At 38.8% G+C, this 17934-nt stretch overlaps 1 protein-coding gene across 3 annotated transcripts; it reads right to left on the reverse strand.

Moving 5' to 3' along the window:
- Positions 1 to 256: 256 nt before the first annotated feature.
- LOC131436726 (calpain-B-like) lies at positions 257 to 11927 on the reverse strand. 3 transcript variants are annotated; one of them, XM_058605603.1, is made up of 5 exons: positions 11817 to 11927; positions 10304 to 10510; positions 2078 to 2761; positions 599 to 2003; positions 257 to 529 (listed from the first exon to the last, which is right to left on the reverse strand). In XM_058605603.1, the coding sequence occupies exons 2-5, from the start codon at positions 10412 to 10414 to the stop codon at positions 492 to 494; spliced, it is 2238 nt and encodes a 745-aa protein (XP_058461586.1). In that variant the 5' UTR covers positions 10415 to 10510; positions 11817 to 11927; the 3' UTR covers positions 257 to 491. The 3 variants fall into 3 exon arrangements, with proteins under 3 accessions (XP_058461586.1, XP_058461587.1, XP_058461585.1); XM_058605604.1 differs by having other exon boundaries at positions 10304 to 10520; positions 11817 to 11919; XM_058605602.1 differs by lacking the exon at positions 11817 to 11927 and having other exon boundaries at positions 10304 to 11785.
- Positions 11928 to 17934: the final 6007 nt, after the last annotated feature.

A 17934-nucleotide genomic window follows, 5' to 3' on the forward strand; every position in this document is an offset into this window, starting at 1 on the left:
AAAACTAAAAAATCGATGAATATTTCCTTGTAATTCTACTATTATTCACGCGAATATGAAATCAAATTCTGACACTGAAGCTGTCTACAATAGCTGTACGAAACACGTATTTGTATAGAATATTGTATCTCATTAATAGAATTGAAAGGAAGGATTTCTCTTTATATCGCATTTACTACGACTTTCAACAAAAGAAACTAATTCGTTCACTTAAAATTGGTTGGGGTTAAGTATTCCGTAAAGAAAATAAACTTAGTTCCTTTGGCTGTTAGAAATTCTAATATGTTTACTAAATACTTTTTAATTTCCACTGCATCAGATGAAAATATGTGATTATTATATAATCCATTATGTTTTCAATTTGGTGATTGTCATTCTGTTTTGGATCCAAATGCATACGAATATAATAAACTGAGGTATTGACACAGTTACTTCCTTGAAGTAGATATAATAATACTTAATATGGCCTTTTTATGGATTTCTCATCCTTATTATGTTGGTTTATCCGTGGGATTCTGCAAGAGTTTTTCTGCAAACAAAATTACCTAATAAATTGGCGAACTGGGAGAAATTTGTTCTCTGTGTTTCGATTACTCACCAATCGCATTTCGACCTTCCACTGCACAGAGCACAAAATCGACCAACTCCATCGTCTCTTGACCACGTTCTCTGGAATGTTTCATAAGTTCGTGTAGAACGCGGTTATTCACGTTAAAACCCGACGAGTTCAGTGCCCTTTTCAGCTCTTTCCGATCGAGATGCCCACTGTGGTCTAAATCGTACAGATTGAAAACGGCTTGCCATTGTTGGACATCGCGAACGATTGTTCGGAATTGGTCATAGTTGAGTAGAGTTGAGTTATTCAAGTTAACTCGAGAGATTAGTAGCTTGGAGATCTGTTGAACTACGACATGGTTGAATGTCTTTGTTTGTGTAGTCGGGTGTTTGGGTCGGGCAGCAGAGATCCACCAACAGAATAGAACATGTTGTAGTCGTAAGCTCATTGCTTTCCAGAAATTCATACGTTTCTTGGGTTTTACTTGGGGAGAGAAAAAAAATTTGTCCAAAATGGCTCCCAAAGCTAAATAGTCTATTTTTCCCTTGCGATTGGCCATATCGTAGAAACTACGCACCATTTGTTCCCAATCGCCATTTTCTAGCAACGGTCCGGAAATACGGTCATCTAGTGTTCCGAAGCATACTATGCAATCATTTTCCTCCAGACAGTTACGAAGTTCGGAGAATATACGAACCATAAAATCGCCTTCCTCGTCCGGTTGAAAAGTTGTCGGTACGATCAGATAGATTCCAGGGCTGAGCTTTAATCGGCTGCTTACTTCACGAGAATTTATATAAATAGAACGAGCTACTATTCGGTGGTCATTTGCCTTGAAGAATTTCTTTGGAACTGGTTTATATTGAAGATCTTTCTCGGATATTCGGTAGACAACAAATCCTATCGTTAAACTGGGAAGGTACTCCGCTCGGCGAAATTTTTGCATGAGGGCTATCACCACTGTACACATTCCGTATTTGTCATCTCGATCCGGTTGATCCAACCGAATTACGTATTGAGGATTGACCCAAAAACTGTCTAGGTAGTCAATGCAGCCACCTGCAGTGGAACCTTTAATCCATTCTCCATTAACAGTTGATACTTGCCAACCACGTAGGCTAGCTTCTGGGTCATCGAATGGGTCCGGAGACAAATTGCAAATTTCTACTCGATCAAAGTACCGTACAAAGTCTTGAAAGTTCATCCAAAACTCACCATCGTTGTCGATAGTGAGACCAATCGCTTTCCGTTGTGCTTTTGGGATGGCATCCCATTCTTTGGAACGATCACTCCAGGCGCCATTCCATTCCATGCCGTCACCCCAGGGATTACGGAGCCGGATCAGTTGATGTTTGGTAGGATCGAAGACGTGTGTTTTGGTTATGGAATATGAGTGACCTTTCAGTAGTCCTTGGGGTGTGTGAGCCTCCGGGACGTTTGGATCCGGCTGAAATTCAAGTGTGGAAACAGTTATTTGAGCTACACAATGAATTTGAGTCGTACGATTTCAGTGAAACTTACCAAAATATTACAAGCAAACGTAGATCCTCTTTCGAAGCCACTTTGAATTATATCAAACAAGTTCTCTGGAGGAGGTTCCTTTCCTTTCAAACGGTACGATTCCGTTATTCCTCCTGTAAAATCTTGCATCGCTTCTCTGGCGGTTCCACTGTTTAGTGTCTCGTAGGATCCATATAGCTTCGCGTAAGCCTTCTCTAGGAGAGCACTCCAGAACTCATTCTTGTGACTAGATCTCATATAAATCAGTTCACCATCTCGCGTCGGTAGTCGGTCATCGATTACCACATCCACCCACTGTCCGAATTGCCAGAATCGAAAATGAAAAATGCCAGCGTAATCTTCATCAGCAAACGTGTTATCCAGTGGGACGGTCTTACGAAACAGCCGCTGGTTGGCAGTGAGATTAGCTACAGCCGTCAAGAGCCAACAGTCGTTAAGACTACCCTGGCGTACGTCAAACCGGGATGCTCCATCGACGAAAAACTTTGCCTTCCGACAGATTTGACGAGGTCGAAGCCATTCGATCGTTGGGTTGGGACTGGTTTGACATTTTGTCAAAGAGCTATGATCCGGTGGAAAGTCGGGATCTTCGAATAGGATACCTTCGCTAAGACAGCGTTGCTTCAATTGGTAAAAGTCTTGGGCCGGTGGGTTCTGGCGGTTGTTGAAGCATTTGTGAGCGATCTAAGATTGATTAATAAAATAATAAAAAAAAAGTTTTAAACTTGAGAATATTTACTGATTGATGTAAACCTAATGAGAATAACAATACATTATTTATACCACGGCGCATATTTATTAAATTTGATCAGTTTCTGCGAAAAAGTTACAATGAGACGGAACTCAAACCCGTAGCTTTCTTTTAAGTGGTAACTTGTTCGCTATTTTCATTTTAATTTTTCATTTTATTTTCCTCGTTATATACTGATCACATTTAAAGCTAGATCAAGGCAGCTAAACATCTTAACAAGACAAACAACAAATCTTGTATTTGTTATTAGCCAATACAATAATAATATCCCGCAAGAAACAAAAATGAGTTTGTGTCCAGACATCAAACGAGTGAATGGCGTACACCGTAACTCTGGAACCGGAAGTCGGACGTGGAAAAAATTCAATAGCATTGTATGGGAAAGTAAGACCTGTCATATAAATCTAAGTTTGTAAAAACTGGTCAGCCGTCTCCGAGAAAATCAAGTAAATATTGTTTTGCTCATACGCACATTTTGCTATCTCGACGAAATTATTCGAATGGTATATGTCACTCGGCCCTCCAAACCTCAGTACAAAAGTCGGGTTTCATAGTGATTGCATATCCTTTTATATGAGAAAGTCAAAAGTATCAGTTTATTAAGAAAAAATGTATCGAATAAACTGATGTATACTTATGTACTTTATTTTATTCAAGTGTTTTTAAAAATCATCACAATTCACGTTACATTCGATTTTTACAACTAAACTCTCTTAACTCTCTAATCGAACTGGCTAGCTTGTCTTGTCTGAATGTTCGTTAGACCTGACTACCTAGCCCTAAACTATTGTATCAGAAAAACAAATACACTAAGGTCTTTCAGGAATCAGAACAAATTGGCTCAAATGGCAGGTCTTTTTTATGCGGTTTTCTTTTATGTAACTTTTTTATGCGAATTTAATATTGGTTAGATTATAAAGAAATCGTAATTTCATGGCCACTGTTTTAACTTAGATATCTGAAAAACTAATATTAATTACCAAACAAATTATATCTGAATACATTTGGACTTTTCAGCACCATATTGCATATGACGGGAAAAAAGAATATTAATGATAACTTCACCATAATGATTAACTTCACCATAAATATCGGGCAGCACATATTTTTTGAGTAGATATAGTGGGTTTAAACAAACTTGAATTCTGTATATTAGTTAAGATCATTGGATTCAAATCTTTGACTTAAAATGTTAAATGCAGGCCCGTACCCAGGATTTCATTTCGGGTGGGGCCCAAAGATAAAAAAAATAATGTTTCTGAAGATTGCTTTCCAAGTAGCAAACATTGTTCTAGGACTGGATTTATTAACTCTTCTCGCAGCGATTATGCGATTGGAAAAGCGCACTTTTCTTGAATGATGTGCAACAAGTTTTTTGTTTCATATGTTTTACAACAGTAATATATGCTAAGTGGAAACCGGAATTGAAACTCCTCAAATCATCTTGTCATACAGTCCGTTGAAAAACCGGATGTGGAACTTAATCCATTCAGGTTTTTGAGTTGGTTTCACAAGCAGTAATACCTTATGATAAAAAAAGAACCGAAATTTTTATTTTAAAATTTCCTTTCGCTTGTCCAATCGGTAAACTTTTATTCTCTCAACGTTGGCAACACTTTTATACACATTCTGTCAAATTTTGACGCATATCGTACGATTAGGTTTTGTTTGGCGTCTATACAAAGAAGTTGAAAAATTTTCGTGTGGCGATTTTTATAATGGTTGAAAATTTAGAACAATGTGCGTGCATCAAATTTTGTGTTGCAAATGGATTTAAGTTTTCCGAAAAGTTGAAAATGTTAGAAAAGGCCTTTGGTGAATCGTGCCTAGGAAAAGGCCTTTGGTGAATCGTGCCTAGGAAAAACACAGGCATACGAGTGGTATAAACGCTTCAAAGGTGGTCGTACAAGCTTGGATCATGATGAGATCCTTGGCCGCCCAACAACATCTGTTACTGAAGAAACCATTGAATCGGCGAAGCAAATCGTGTTGCAAAATCGTTCTGCATCTCTTATGGATCAGCCGAACACATTTTAACTGATGTTTTGGGTTTGAAACGCGTCGCTTCTCGGCTGGTGCCAAAAAAGCTGAATTTCATTCAAAAACAGCGTCGTGTTGATGTGGCCAAGGAGATGATTTCCAACGCAGATAGTGACCCCACATTCATCGAATGCATCATAACTGGTGATGAGGTGTGGATCTATGAATATGACGTCGAAACCGCACAACAATCGACCGAATGGCGCTTCGAAGGCGAGCCGTTGTTCTAAATATTCATCCATTATAAAAATCACCACACGAAAATTTTTCAACTTCTTTGTATAGACGCCAAACAAAAACTAATCGTACGATATGCGTCAAAAATTGACAGAATGTGTATAAAAGTGTTGCCAACGTTGAGAGAATAAAAGTTTACCGATTGGACAAGCGCGGGAATTTTAAAATGAAAATTCCGGTTCTTTTTTTATCATAAGGTATGAATGATTTTACATCCCTTACAAAAACGTGTTGAATCAATTGTCTAACATATCTAACAAAAATAACCGATATGAAGCAATGGTGAAATATGCCAATTATAACAAGTTTTAATTGCTACTTGGGTTATGTACCTAATTCTCGGTGTGCCTTTTACGGCTGTTTACTGTCTTGTTATTTCTGTAACACATGTCTGAGACATGAATAAATAATTATATGTTTTTGATTTTGGGAGGGGCCAGGGCCCCTCGGTCCCACCTCTTGGTACGTGACTGGTTAAATGGAAAAACTTTGTAACCAGACACAAACGTAATTTTTCTGTTTCATTGTGACTAATGTGCGGGCTAGATCAAATCAAATATTCGTTGCTGCGAACATGTTTGGAAACACTCAGTAAGTCGCATTAGCTTCGTATCTTATGCTTTTCAGGTCACATAGCAGTTATAATGACCGTTGCTATATTATATTCAACTTATTCTATGAATTTGTTTCATATAAGTTACTGTCATTGAATTTTAATAACGTGTGCTACTTGGGGAAATAGTAATGCCAAAATAGTAAAAATGTCAAAATGGGACTCTCTTCATTATCCCACCTATTTTCACAAAACTTAGATCTAAATAAAAGTTCTTACGGTTGTAAGAGTTCCAGGTCGATTTCACAAGGACTCGACATCTTGTTCCGTAATTACCATCCGGTGATGAGAGTTGAAAAAATACAAACCGTTATTTGAAGTGACGTTGGAATTTTCAAAATACTTTGAACATAAAACTATTTTTATTTATATGTATTATAAGTTAATTTCCAATCTTTCTTATTTATATCTGAGAATTTCAGAACAGTCGTACGGCGAACGACTTCAATCTGAAGTGAAAAGGAAGCGCATATATGAATACACGGAACGACCGAAATTAGCTCTGCGCCTAATCCGTTTCATTGTTTTTGAATTAGTTGTTTTTAACAACAAAAAAGCCAAAATAACTAATAAATTAGTTAAAATTCAAAATTTACTTCACTGAAAAAAGCTTTTGTTTTTAGAGAGTGTGATTAGTTGGCAAATATTCTGGACACAAATCACCAAACTTTCAAACCAACACAACATTTTCATTACCAACTAATTTGGTGGTTGAAATCATGAAAATTGCCGCTGTATAACTATCACATTAACTTCTTGTCTTCACAGAAGCACAGAGAAAGCAAAAATAAAATTGGTTTTATTAACAAGTTTATAGGTCAAAAATACATGAGAAGTGTCATAGTCAAGTTGAAATTGCTTGCTAGAAAGGTTATGCAATCACTGTGAAAACTGACTTTTGACCGAGGCCCGGCCGAGTCATATACCATTCGACTCAGTTCGTCGAGTACGCAAAATTTCTCTCTCTCTCTCTGTGTGTGTGAATGTAATTTTTTTTGCACTAACTTTTCTAGGAGATCGCTGAACCGATTTTCACAAACTTAGATTCAAATGAAAGCTCTTGTGGTCCCATACAAAATTCTTGATATTATTTGGATCCGACTTTCGGTTCGCGATGAAATGTGCAAAAAATTGTGAAAATAAGTGCACCAACTTTTTTCGGAGATGGCTTAGAACCAAATGAAAGATTTTTAGGTCTCATACTAAATTCCTGAATTTCATTTTGATCTGTCTCCCGGTTCCGGAGTTATGGGGTAAAATGAGCACAAAAATGAAAATATGTTTTCTAGCTTTTCTCATAGATGGCGCGACCGATATTCACAAACTTTGGGTCAAATGAAAGGTCCTGTAGTCCCTTATGAAATTCTTAATTTTCATCCGCATCCGACTTCCGGATCCGGAAATATAGGGTAAAGTGTGTTAAAAGTTTTATATCATCACTGAAAAGGGCGAAAAACCGTAAAAAACCGATTTCAAGAATCGAAGAAATTTTTTTTAAAGAATACCACAGTATTTTATATGATAGTATGATTCATATGAGAAAGGCATCATTACAGCACTAGGTGGATTATATCAAATGCTGTTAACTCTTAGTGGAAAGCGTATTTTGTGCACAATTGATATGAGTGTAAATAACAATGTTTTTCATGTGGAACAGTGAAGTGAGTTTCGTGTGCTGCACTCTAATTGTATATGTCAAACGAAATTCTTCCAACATTACAATATTGCAGCTGGTTAGGGTTTATTCAGCAGAAAGCTGCATCGAACCAATAAGTAAGGTAAGTTTGATTTTGTTCACAACATAGTTTTGGATCTAGAAAAATAGATCCATCACAGTTTGCGTAGAATACTCGTAGTGGGCGGTTGCTTTTCCCTGTAGCTCCTAGGATACGCCGTCCAGGGTACTATTTGTATTCGGTCCCTGTCGCACAATTGAATGAAGAAAATAGTGATTTTGAATGAAAATAGTTACGCTGATAGCAGACTGCCTGACTTTAATTTTCGTTCATGTCTTTTTCGTAAATACAGCACGGGAAGTCGCTATCGTATTTTACCTGTCAAAATAGTAAGAACAATCGCAAATGCAATTTTTTTCCGGCAGTAGTGTGCCATCTGGTGGCTAGTAGTCATTACAGTATGAACAAGTTTTTGGTGATAGCTGCAGATGACAGAATCTAATGTTAGCTGTTATAACCAAATAGAAATTTGACAGTTCTCCAGTTTCATCATCATCCGACGAAATCGGTAGTCTGCAAGATCGGTTTTATTCAAGCCAAAATCGTCGTGTATCATCGACTTATATTTCATTATATTATTAACAAAAAAACAAAGTGATGTAAAATCAATCAAATAATAATCCCTTATGCAATGTATGGCTATGGATAAGGGTGTTCATTTAAACATGGGATTTTTGTAATTCGAAGATATACAGTCTGTTGCATAAGAGCGTGGTCACGATTACTCGCGATCGGTAAAGTGGAATGGTGTAATTTTTTTTAACACAGAGGGCAGTAGTGTCCTTGATGCAATGCGAGAATAAATTAGCTGACTATTGCTTACAATTCGATTACAGCATTTTTCCAAAATGAGTACAGCGTACGCTACGCGCTTCGAAGCAGTTTATTTTTGTACTCGCACCGGACAGGTCCCAAAATGACCCAAGCTGCCGCGGCGAAATGCATGAAAAAGTCGAAACAGTTTGTGAGTAAGTGGGCGAATCGTTTTAAAGAGGTGAAAAATGTCGACAATTTTCCAAATCGCGGCGCTGTCAGTGTATTGTCGGAGAAAGACGAAAAAATGATTTGTAACCTGTTTTTTTCAGAATATGACATTAACTTTACGCGAAAGTGCTTAAAAATTGACCAAAAAAGGTTTAAATATATCGTACGGAACTGTTCACAAACATTTGATCGCAAATAATATGATATATCGAAGTACTTTGCAAAAACCGATATTGAGTGAAAAACGTGCAAAAACGTTTTGAATGGACAAAGGAGAAAAATGGTGTCGTAACCTTGGATTGGCCCTCTCAGTCGCCCGATGCCAATCCAATTGAGAACGTTTGGGCTCAAATGAGGATGAAGCTTGGGAAAAACCAACCACACAATTTGAAGCAGCTTGTTTGTCGAATTCACAAATTTGGAGGTCGTTTTCAGAAGAATTCGCGCAAAATCTCGCTCAAAGTATGCCTCGAAGGTGTCAAGTCATTAAATTAGTTGAATGAAAATGGAGTGTGTCTTAGCTATGAAATGACAGCACGTTGAATTGGCGAATTGAGGTTTCTATGCCCGGTGAAAAACGAACGGCGGCCCTAGTGAAAAATGGGTGGCCAATACGTTTCCTGATGAAAACAAAACAATATGTAAAAGCGATTCACACGTAGCATCATGCGACTATCACCCCAATGAAACGGCTACGGAACATAAACATTAATTGTAAGCAATTCATATGAAGAAACACTACGTCAAGTTCACGGAACATTTTAACGTCGGGTACGTGAGCAATATTCGGCTAAAAATATTAATAAATTAATCTTGACGTCGACCAAAGTCGATTGATCGTCTGAATCGTGTTTAATGCATGCGTTTCCTGATGAAAACAAACCAATCTCATTTGCATTTGTGGTTGTAAGTGAGCTGTCAGAATACTCAATTTAACTAAAAAAATTGCCATTTGAACTATGGTTCTAGCATTTTTAAAGGAATAAGAGTTAACAAATCGAAATTAGTAATGTTAAGAATTTTTTAGTTGTCCTAAAAAATAACTAATTAAAATCAGTAAATCAACTATTTTTTTCGCCAAAATGTTGATTTCGGGTTTTGGCGAAAACAAGCACAATATTTTGACGGAGCTAACGGTAATATATATGAGAAGTGCACTACTGAAGAATCGGCTGCGAAGTCTGTTGAAACAGAAAAGCCAAATTCCACAAAGGAATGTAATGCCAAGACTTTGACTACTGAAATAAATCAGGTTTGTCTAATGTATCTATGGTTCAGCACCTGTATTATTAGTGGATTTGTTTGTATATTAGTCAAGTCAGGCCCGTACCCAGGATTTCGTTTCGGGAGGGGCCCATTACTGAAGCTTGCTTATGTATCTAATTCTCGGTGTGCCTTTTACGGCTGTTTTCAACATACACTTCAAACTTTTCCACTGGAACTGATATTGTATTACATTTCATTACGTTTACTGTCTTGTTATTTCTTTAACACATGTCTGAGACATTTTAAATAATTGTATGTTTTTGATTTCGGGAGGGGCCAGGGCCCCTCGGGCCCCCCCTCTGGGTACGTGACTGAGTCAAGTCACGGAAAAGTTCATAAGAAAGACATTATTACAATACTACATGTATTACAACAAGTATAGATTAATCATTCTCACAATCGCTTCGAACAAGTTAGATTTTTGTTTGAATAGAAGTTGGGTATCGGTGAAGTTTCAAGTTCAAAACGTCTCTGCTAAAGCATACACACATATAGTACCTTCAATTGATATTAAAATAGTTGAACAGAAGCTCAGTTATGAAAAGAAAATTCAAATGAAATTAACTATACATATCCCTATTATACATTCAAGTACTCACCTCATCATTATCATTGGTAAAATCCACTACTATAAAACGAGAGGATCGCAGACTGGATGTCGACGATCCACCATCCGATCCAACGCTTCCTCGGATGACTCTAGCAGCCATGTCCTTTTGTTTGAAATTCACGTTCAGGCACGCATCCAACACACCCGGCCAACGCCTACTTTGGCCAAAATCGATGAATCGCCTTCATTTCACAGACTAAAATGTGCTCCAGGTTATCAAATCAAACCAATTAAACCAATGACAACTAATATTATTATTTTTATCGTTTACGAACATAGGAAACCGTGCAATGCACTGACCGTACGGGTAGGCAAATGTTTGCTGACTGATAAACTTCATCGTTACAGGCGCGTAGAAGCAGATATCGTCGCGGTTCACCCGGTCACAATAAAAACGACCAAGGCAATCGAGTCGTCGCGACGGTCTAGCATCGTTGCAAATAGTTTACCCACACCAAGCCAGCACCGTTATTCACATCAAACGTAATGATTCCGACATGTGCGTTTTATCAGGTGTTTTGTCTCGCGCGTCTTCCGTACACGCTAAATGCAATGAAGGAAGAGATGCTTGAAAAACAGTAGCAGTTTCCGAAGAGAGTGATCAATGCTTGTCTCAATACTTGAATAAAAAAATCTTTTTGAACAAAAAAGATTTTGAATTCACTCTAGGGATGATATTACCAAATACAATTATTCTAATATCGAAGCACAATATGAAATAATTCTTCCAACATTTTGTTGATTATATAGAGACACTGATTTGCATCTTTTTAGAACTTGCTTCCTTTAAACGTATTGCTTATTAATGTCGGTATACTTTGTTATCGACCACCGAGTTCCGCTGGTGTTTCATTCGGATCTTTCATTATCACATAAATTCTGTTTCTTTCACGCAGCAATGTGGGCAGCAAGTGATGAAATGAAACGTAATATCGAAGGCATTTATGACAATAAAGTTAGAAATAGCGTTTACTTTCTTCAATGAATACTTGAAGTTACCCTTGGCGCTTTTTATTCCGGTTTCCTTTAGCTTGATGGTTTGCATTGAAAGATTACTCATCCGTAATTCCATATATACGAGTTAACTGATTAACTGTTATCGCAAGCAATGCTTTTGTTTTAACTCATTGGACAAAATACTCTTGGGCAAATCATTGGGAGTAATAGGATCGATTACCGTGCCGTTGGGAATATTTTTGTGACGATGTTTTGAATGAACAGAAAAAAAATCGAACACACTATGCTTGATTACACGAGATATAACTCGTCCTGGATACCGGATGTTATTGGAACAGCTGTTTGTATCTATCGGTGAATTGAGACACGTTATGAGACTGCTCGCGTAAAACAAGTTTTACCATATGGAACAGTTTTGCTGCGATTTCCTTAGAACACAGCAATTGTTGAGCACCGATTTACTAGCTTAACCATGACCATCCTAAACATTACCCTGCCGCCAGGATACGGCTCTTTCACTAGTTTGTCTGCTGCGGAATACATACCTGTTGTTTTTGTTTCACTGGTATGAATTACACCACGAAAAAAAAATGGTTACATCTACGCTATGTGGGCAGGTGACAGTACAATGCTCAATCCTTCTCAATCGAGAGATGATAACAGACTGAATAAGCATCAGTGGATGTTGATGAGAAAGGTGTTGATTACTCAATATATTTTGTTTTGACGGTGAATGAATTAGATGAATGAAATGAAGCTTAATTCATTATGGTGCTACGCTCCAACAAATTTAATTGTGTGTGAATCTCTGGTTCATTAGCCAGACAAGTTTTTAGAATCAAATAGCATTTTTAGCAAATGATTAGAATTAACGGAATGGTCTCATTTCGTCGTCATTACCATACGGTTTAGTAAGTGGTACCCTCTAGTAATGTTTTCAACTCGTGGAATGAATTGAACAGCTTAGACGAGTATAGGTTCAGTTACTCTATAAGTATGATGAACTATCAACGAGCTGTAACCGCATCAGCATTTTCATTTGTGGTCAGTGTAGAATGAAGGCAAGAATCGTACCATATAAGACAAAACCTTTCGTGCATGTGGGAAAAATGACTGGCTTTTTTTAAATCTAGATAATAATGTAATGATTGACACAAAATCATTTTAGTGGTAATGGATGGCGTTGGAGCTATAATAAAGGCAATATTGTTGAACATTTAGGGGTTTTGTTGGTTTGTGCAAAAAGGACATATTTTGTTTCTATTTCTTCGCGTTCCGCCTTCGGCTCATCAGTGCTTAAAGCAGTTCAAATTGAACTGCCATCTCTCGTCTAGCAGTTCAATTTCAACCGCTAAGCAGACGCAAAGTTTGCACTATTTATGCAACCCTTAAATAATATTACACAGGTTTAACGAAACGAAAGTATACTCGATTTTCTTAGAGACAATTTTACCGATTTCTTCAAGTCGGATTCAAATTAAAGGCCTTATATTTCATGTATGCAATTATATTTAGCACTATAAAACTAAAGTAAACGGTATTCAGATATTTTATCCCTTTATGCCAAATTTGTGTTCAAGTTTGCAATTATTTTATAGCATTAAGATTTGCTGGGAAATGTGTTACGTAGAGAATTGTGTTCCCATTATGGTTCTACGACTGCGATTTTGTTGAAAGCTATTAACAGATGTCATAATAATAAAGACTGTCCCAGAAAGTATGGACGCAACCAAAAACCGCTGCCATTTCGCAGTGGTTCAGAATCCGTCAATTTTTTGGCTGCGTCTAGTTGTTTACACTCTTCTCTAACCACTTGTGCAGTTGTTTATTCGTTTTCATTAGTTTGTTTCGAAATGAGTGGACTTTCAGCAGAACAACGTCGAAAAAATGTGTACAAATGGTGCACAGAACGCGGACTGCCACTGAGAAGATAGCAAAAATGGAAGGAGTAAGTGAAAAAGCCGTGCGAAATGTAATCAGGAAGTTTGGTGAGGATAACACTTTTGAGGATAAACCGAAATCGGGTCGAAAAAAAAGGTTCTGCTAACCCTCAGTTGGATAAACGTATACTGAAGGCGTTCGAGCAAAAGAAGGAGGTTTCAGTTCGGGATGTGGCAAAAAAAGTGGGCACTTCGAAGTCAAATGTTTTTCGTGCTAAAGAACGTTTGAATCTTCGAACCTATAAGAAGCAGAAACAGCCAAAACGTAGTCCAAAACAAGTAGCATCGATCAGGCCGAGGGTTCGAAAACTGTACAATACGATTCTTGCTGGACATTTGAATTGCGTAATCATGGACGACGAAACCTACGTGAAACTCAATTACAAATCCTTGCCGGGACCACAAGATTATACAGTGCGAGAAGGGCAAGTGTTAAACCAGTCCGAGACATCGATTGAAGTCGAAAATTTTGGTAAAAAAGCTATGGTCTGGCAAGCAATTTGTAGCTGCGGTAAGATTTCGAAACCCTTCATCCCACTGCTTCGATGAACAGCGAAATATACATCAAGGAATGTTCACAAAAACGACTTCTACCCATGATTCGAAGCCACAAGGATCCTATTGTCTTCTGGCCAGATCTTGCTTCTTGCCACTACTCGAAATCAACGGTAGAATGGTATATTACCAAAAATGTCACTTTCGTCCCAAAAGACATGAATCCACCAAATTGCCCACAACTTCGACCAATTGATGATGGGCATTAACGAAGGTACATCTTAGGAAACATGTCTCGGCAGCCGAAACCATTCAACAGTTCGAAAAAGATTGGAAAAAAGTGTCAAAACTTGCGCTAAGAAATCAATGGCTAAGTAGCAAATGTTGAGAATAATATTCTGTTGTTGTAGTCTAATGTTATCAGTATATCGAATACAATTTGAATATCTAACACTTGTGAATTATTTACAGCGAAATCAAAGTGCGTCCATACTTTCAGGAACAGTGTTTATGTGTTCTTGTAATCAAAATTGGAAATTAATCGTAAGCATACTATCGTTAAGTTTGCTGTCAGGTAGCAACGTGACGTTTGCTGACAGGTAGCTACATTTTCCCGGCATGTTTCGTGTGAGACTGGAGCATTAGCAATGATTTCGGTTTTATAGATTTGTGTGCTTTCACGGAATCTCTTTCCCAACTAATTTATCGCATACTCATTCAAAACCATCGTCTCCGTTAGGGAAAGCCAGTAACAACTGAAGAAAGCTTCTTAAAAGTAAGACTAGAGCAAAGACATCATACTACTAAGATATCTATGTCTCACATTTTATGAAAAATTCATAAGCGATATACAATTGCCGTTTCAACCTTCCGAGCGAACAGACGTGATTTGGATTTACTGCGAAAGCATTGAAAACCAGTTGTGTGTGTGTGATAAAGTGGTCGGACGATATTGTGTGATAGACAATAGTGCTTTTTCCTCTGAGAGGTTTTTTTTCGCATTATATAATAGAACAGTGCCTTATTGTGAGCGGTCGATCGAAACGGTACCGTTAGCCGGTTATTGTTCCGCCGATCAAGGCCAAGTGTGCGGATTATAAACAAGCGGCCATTATTCCCTGTGTCGATTGTGATCGAACATTGAAGTGAAGTGATACCGTTAGTCCATACAAACTATAAACAGTTTATTTGTGCCTTTTCCTCGGTGAGGTTTTTTGCACCTTCGCACCGAACCGTTAGCTGGTGCTTTGTGCTTTTCCTCGTAGAGGTTTTTTGGCGACCGTTCCTTGCAACTGTACAACAAGCTAAGTATTGCTTTTTGTTTATTCTGCCCTTATTACAGTTTATTCTTGCATCCCTCTTATAATTTACCACTTGCTTAAATATAACCTCGTGCTACAGTAAGCACAATGAGTCCTCCCCCTCCAGACGAAGAAATGAAGACAGATCCTAATCCGCCTGTTGTTGACAGTAATAAAACCCCCCGGATTAAGGAATATTCCGATGAACCCTCGCTATCGACCGGTCCTTATGTGGTGTACTTCCGGGCCAAATCTAAAGATAAAGCATTGAATTTATTGACATTAAATAAGAACCTGACGTCACATTACCCGACTATCACACAAATAGTAAAAATGCGCTCCGACAAACTCAGGGTCTCGTTGACCAGCTTAAAGCAGGCTAATGAGATCGTTCGAAATGAGCTCTTTACGCGGGATTATCGCGTATATGTACCAGCCCGCGAAGTCGAAATAGACGGCGTGGTCACAGATGCAGGTTTGACTTGCGCAGATATTCTTGAGCACGGGGTTGGCGGTTTCAAAAACCCCTTACTCAAGAATCTGAAGATACTGGATTGCAAACGCTTGCATTCAGTATCGATCGCCGAGGATGGGTCAAAATCTTATCCTCAATCGAACTCGTATCGTGTGACCTTCGCTGGTTCGGCTTTGCCAAATTATGTCCTTCTGGACAGGGTTCGTCTACCCGTACGTCTCTTCGTGCCGCGGGTTATGAACTGTACTAATTGCCAGCAATTAGGACACACAGCCTCCCATTGTGCGAATCGGCCCCGTTGTTCGAAGTGTGGAGAGCGTCATGCGGATGGCTCTTGCGGAAGAGACATTGAAAAGTGTCTCTACTGCAGTGAGGGTCCGCATGATCTCTCAGCATGTCCCACCTACAAATTGCGTGGAGATAAGCTAAAGCACTCTTTGAGGGAACGCTCCAATCGCACATTTGCAGAAATGCTAAAGAGTGCTACACCACCAAGCCCATCTGCAAATCCCTATGCTTGCTTGTCAACAGACGAGTGCGATTCAGACGACCCTCTCGAAGGCACATCTTCGGCCATCCCTCGTAGCAACAGGAAAAGGAGAAATATTTCCTCTCATAAGCTACCTAGTAAGGGTTCGAAGGTGGCCCTTGAGGGGCCTCCAAAAGTAACAGCTAATGGTAGTGTTAGTAAAACACCGAAGCAAAGAATAGCTCCTGATCTAGAAAAACTGAGATCTGATAAGGAGTTTCCAACACTTCCTAAGACAAACAAAAACTCAATTGCCCCTAAAGACCAGTCAAAGAATCAACCAAATGCTGGATTTATTAAATTCTCTGATATAGTGGACTGGATTTTTAAAACTTTCAATATCTCTGACCCCTTGAAAGGTATTTTGATGACCTTTGTACCCGTAGCTGAGACGTTTTTGAAACAGTTGACTGTAAAATGGCCCCTTCTTTCAGCGATTGTATCCTTCGATGGCTAATTTATCCAATGAGGTCAAGGATTTGATCACTGTTTTACAATGGAATTGCAGAAGTATCATCCCAAAAATTGATTCCTTCAAACATCTATTATATACCACGAATTGCGATGCATTTGCATTGTGCGAAACTTGGTTAACTTCTGAAATATCTCTCAACTTCCACAATTTTAATATTATTCGTTTGGATCGAGAAACCTCCTATGGAGGAGTACTTTTGGGAATCAAAAAGTGCTATTCCTTTTATCGAATTAACCTCCTCTCGATACCAGGCATTGAAGTTGTCGCATGTCATGTTACAATCAAAGGTAAGGACCTTTGTATTGCTTCCATCTACATTCCCCCTAGAGCCTCGGTTGGGCATCAGCGGCTCAGTGATATCATAGAACTCCTTCCCGCACCAACGTTGGTTTTAGGAGACTTTAACTCACACGGTACGGGATGGGGTTGTCTTCATGACGATAACAGATCAGCTATGATCCATGATATTTGTGACAACTTCAATATGACAATATTGAATACGGGAGAAATGACACGGATTCCTGCACCACCAGCAAGACCAAGTGCGCTGGATTTATCCCTTTGCTCGACATCGCTACGGTTGGATTGCAAGTGGAAGGTAATCCCCGATCCCCACGGTAGCGATCATCTACCTATCGTAATTTCAATCGCCAACGGATTAAGACCATCGGAGACAATCAATGTTTCGTATGACCTCACACGAAATATTGATTGGAAATATTACGCAAATTCGATTTCTGAGAAACTGGAAACAACACAAGAACTTCCTCCGGAGGAAGAGTACACGCTTTTGGCTGGCTTGATTCTCGACTCCGCGATTCAAGCTCAGACGAAACGTGTACCCGGCGCGAAAACTAACATCCTGCCCCCCAATCCGTGGTGGGACAAAGAGTGCTCATCACTGAACGCGGAAAGATCTTTAGCATTCAAAAAGTTCAGAAAATATGGAACACCTGATAATTATAGAAATTACGCAGCGCTAGATAAGCAAATGAAGAACTTAGTTAAATCAAAGAAACTAGGTTACTGGCGACGGTTTGTTGACGGATTAACAAAAGAAACATCGATGAGCACTCTTTGGAACACAGCCCGACGAATGCGAAACCAAAACACCACGAACGAAAGCGACGAATATTCCAACCGTTGGATATTCGATTTCGCTAAAAAAGTATGTCCAGACTCTGTTCCGGAACAGAAGATCTCCCGCGCCGCGACATCAAATACAAACGAAACACCGTTTTCGATGGTAGAGTTCTCACTTGCGCTCTTGTCATGTAACAATAAGGCCCCGGGGTTAGACAGAATTAAATTCAACTTGTTGAAGAATCTGCCTGACACCGCCAAAAGACGCTTGCTGAATTTATTCAACAAGTTCCTCGAGGGTAATATTGTCCCACACGACTGGAGACAAGTGAGAGTTATCGCCATTCAAAAACCTGGGAAACCAG

Source organism: Malaya genurostris, chromosome 3 (assembly GCF_030247185.1).
Source record: "Malaya genurostris strain Urasoe2022 chromosome 3, Malgen_1.1, whole genome shotgun sequence".
NCBI lineage: Eukaryota > Metazoa > Arthropoda > Insecta > Diptera > Culicidae > Malaya > Malaya genurostris.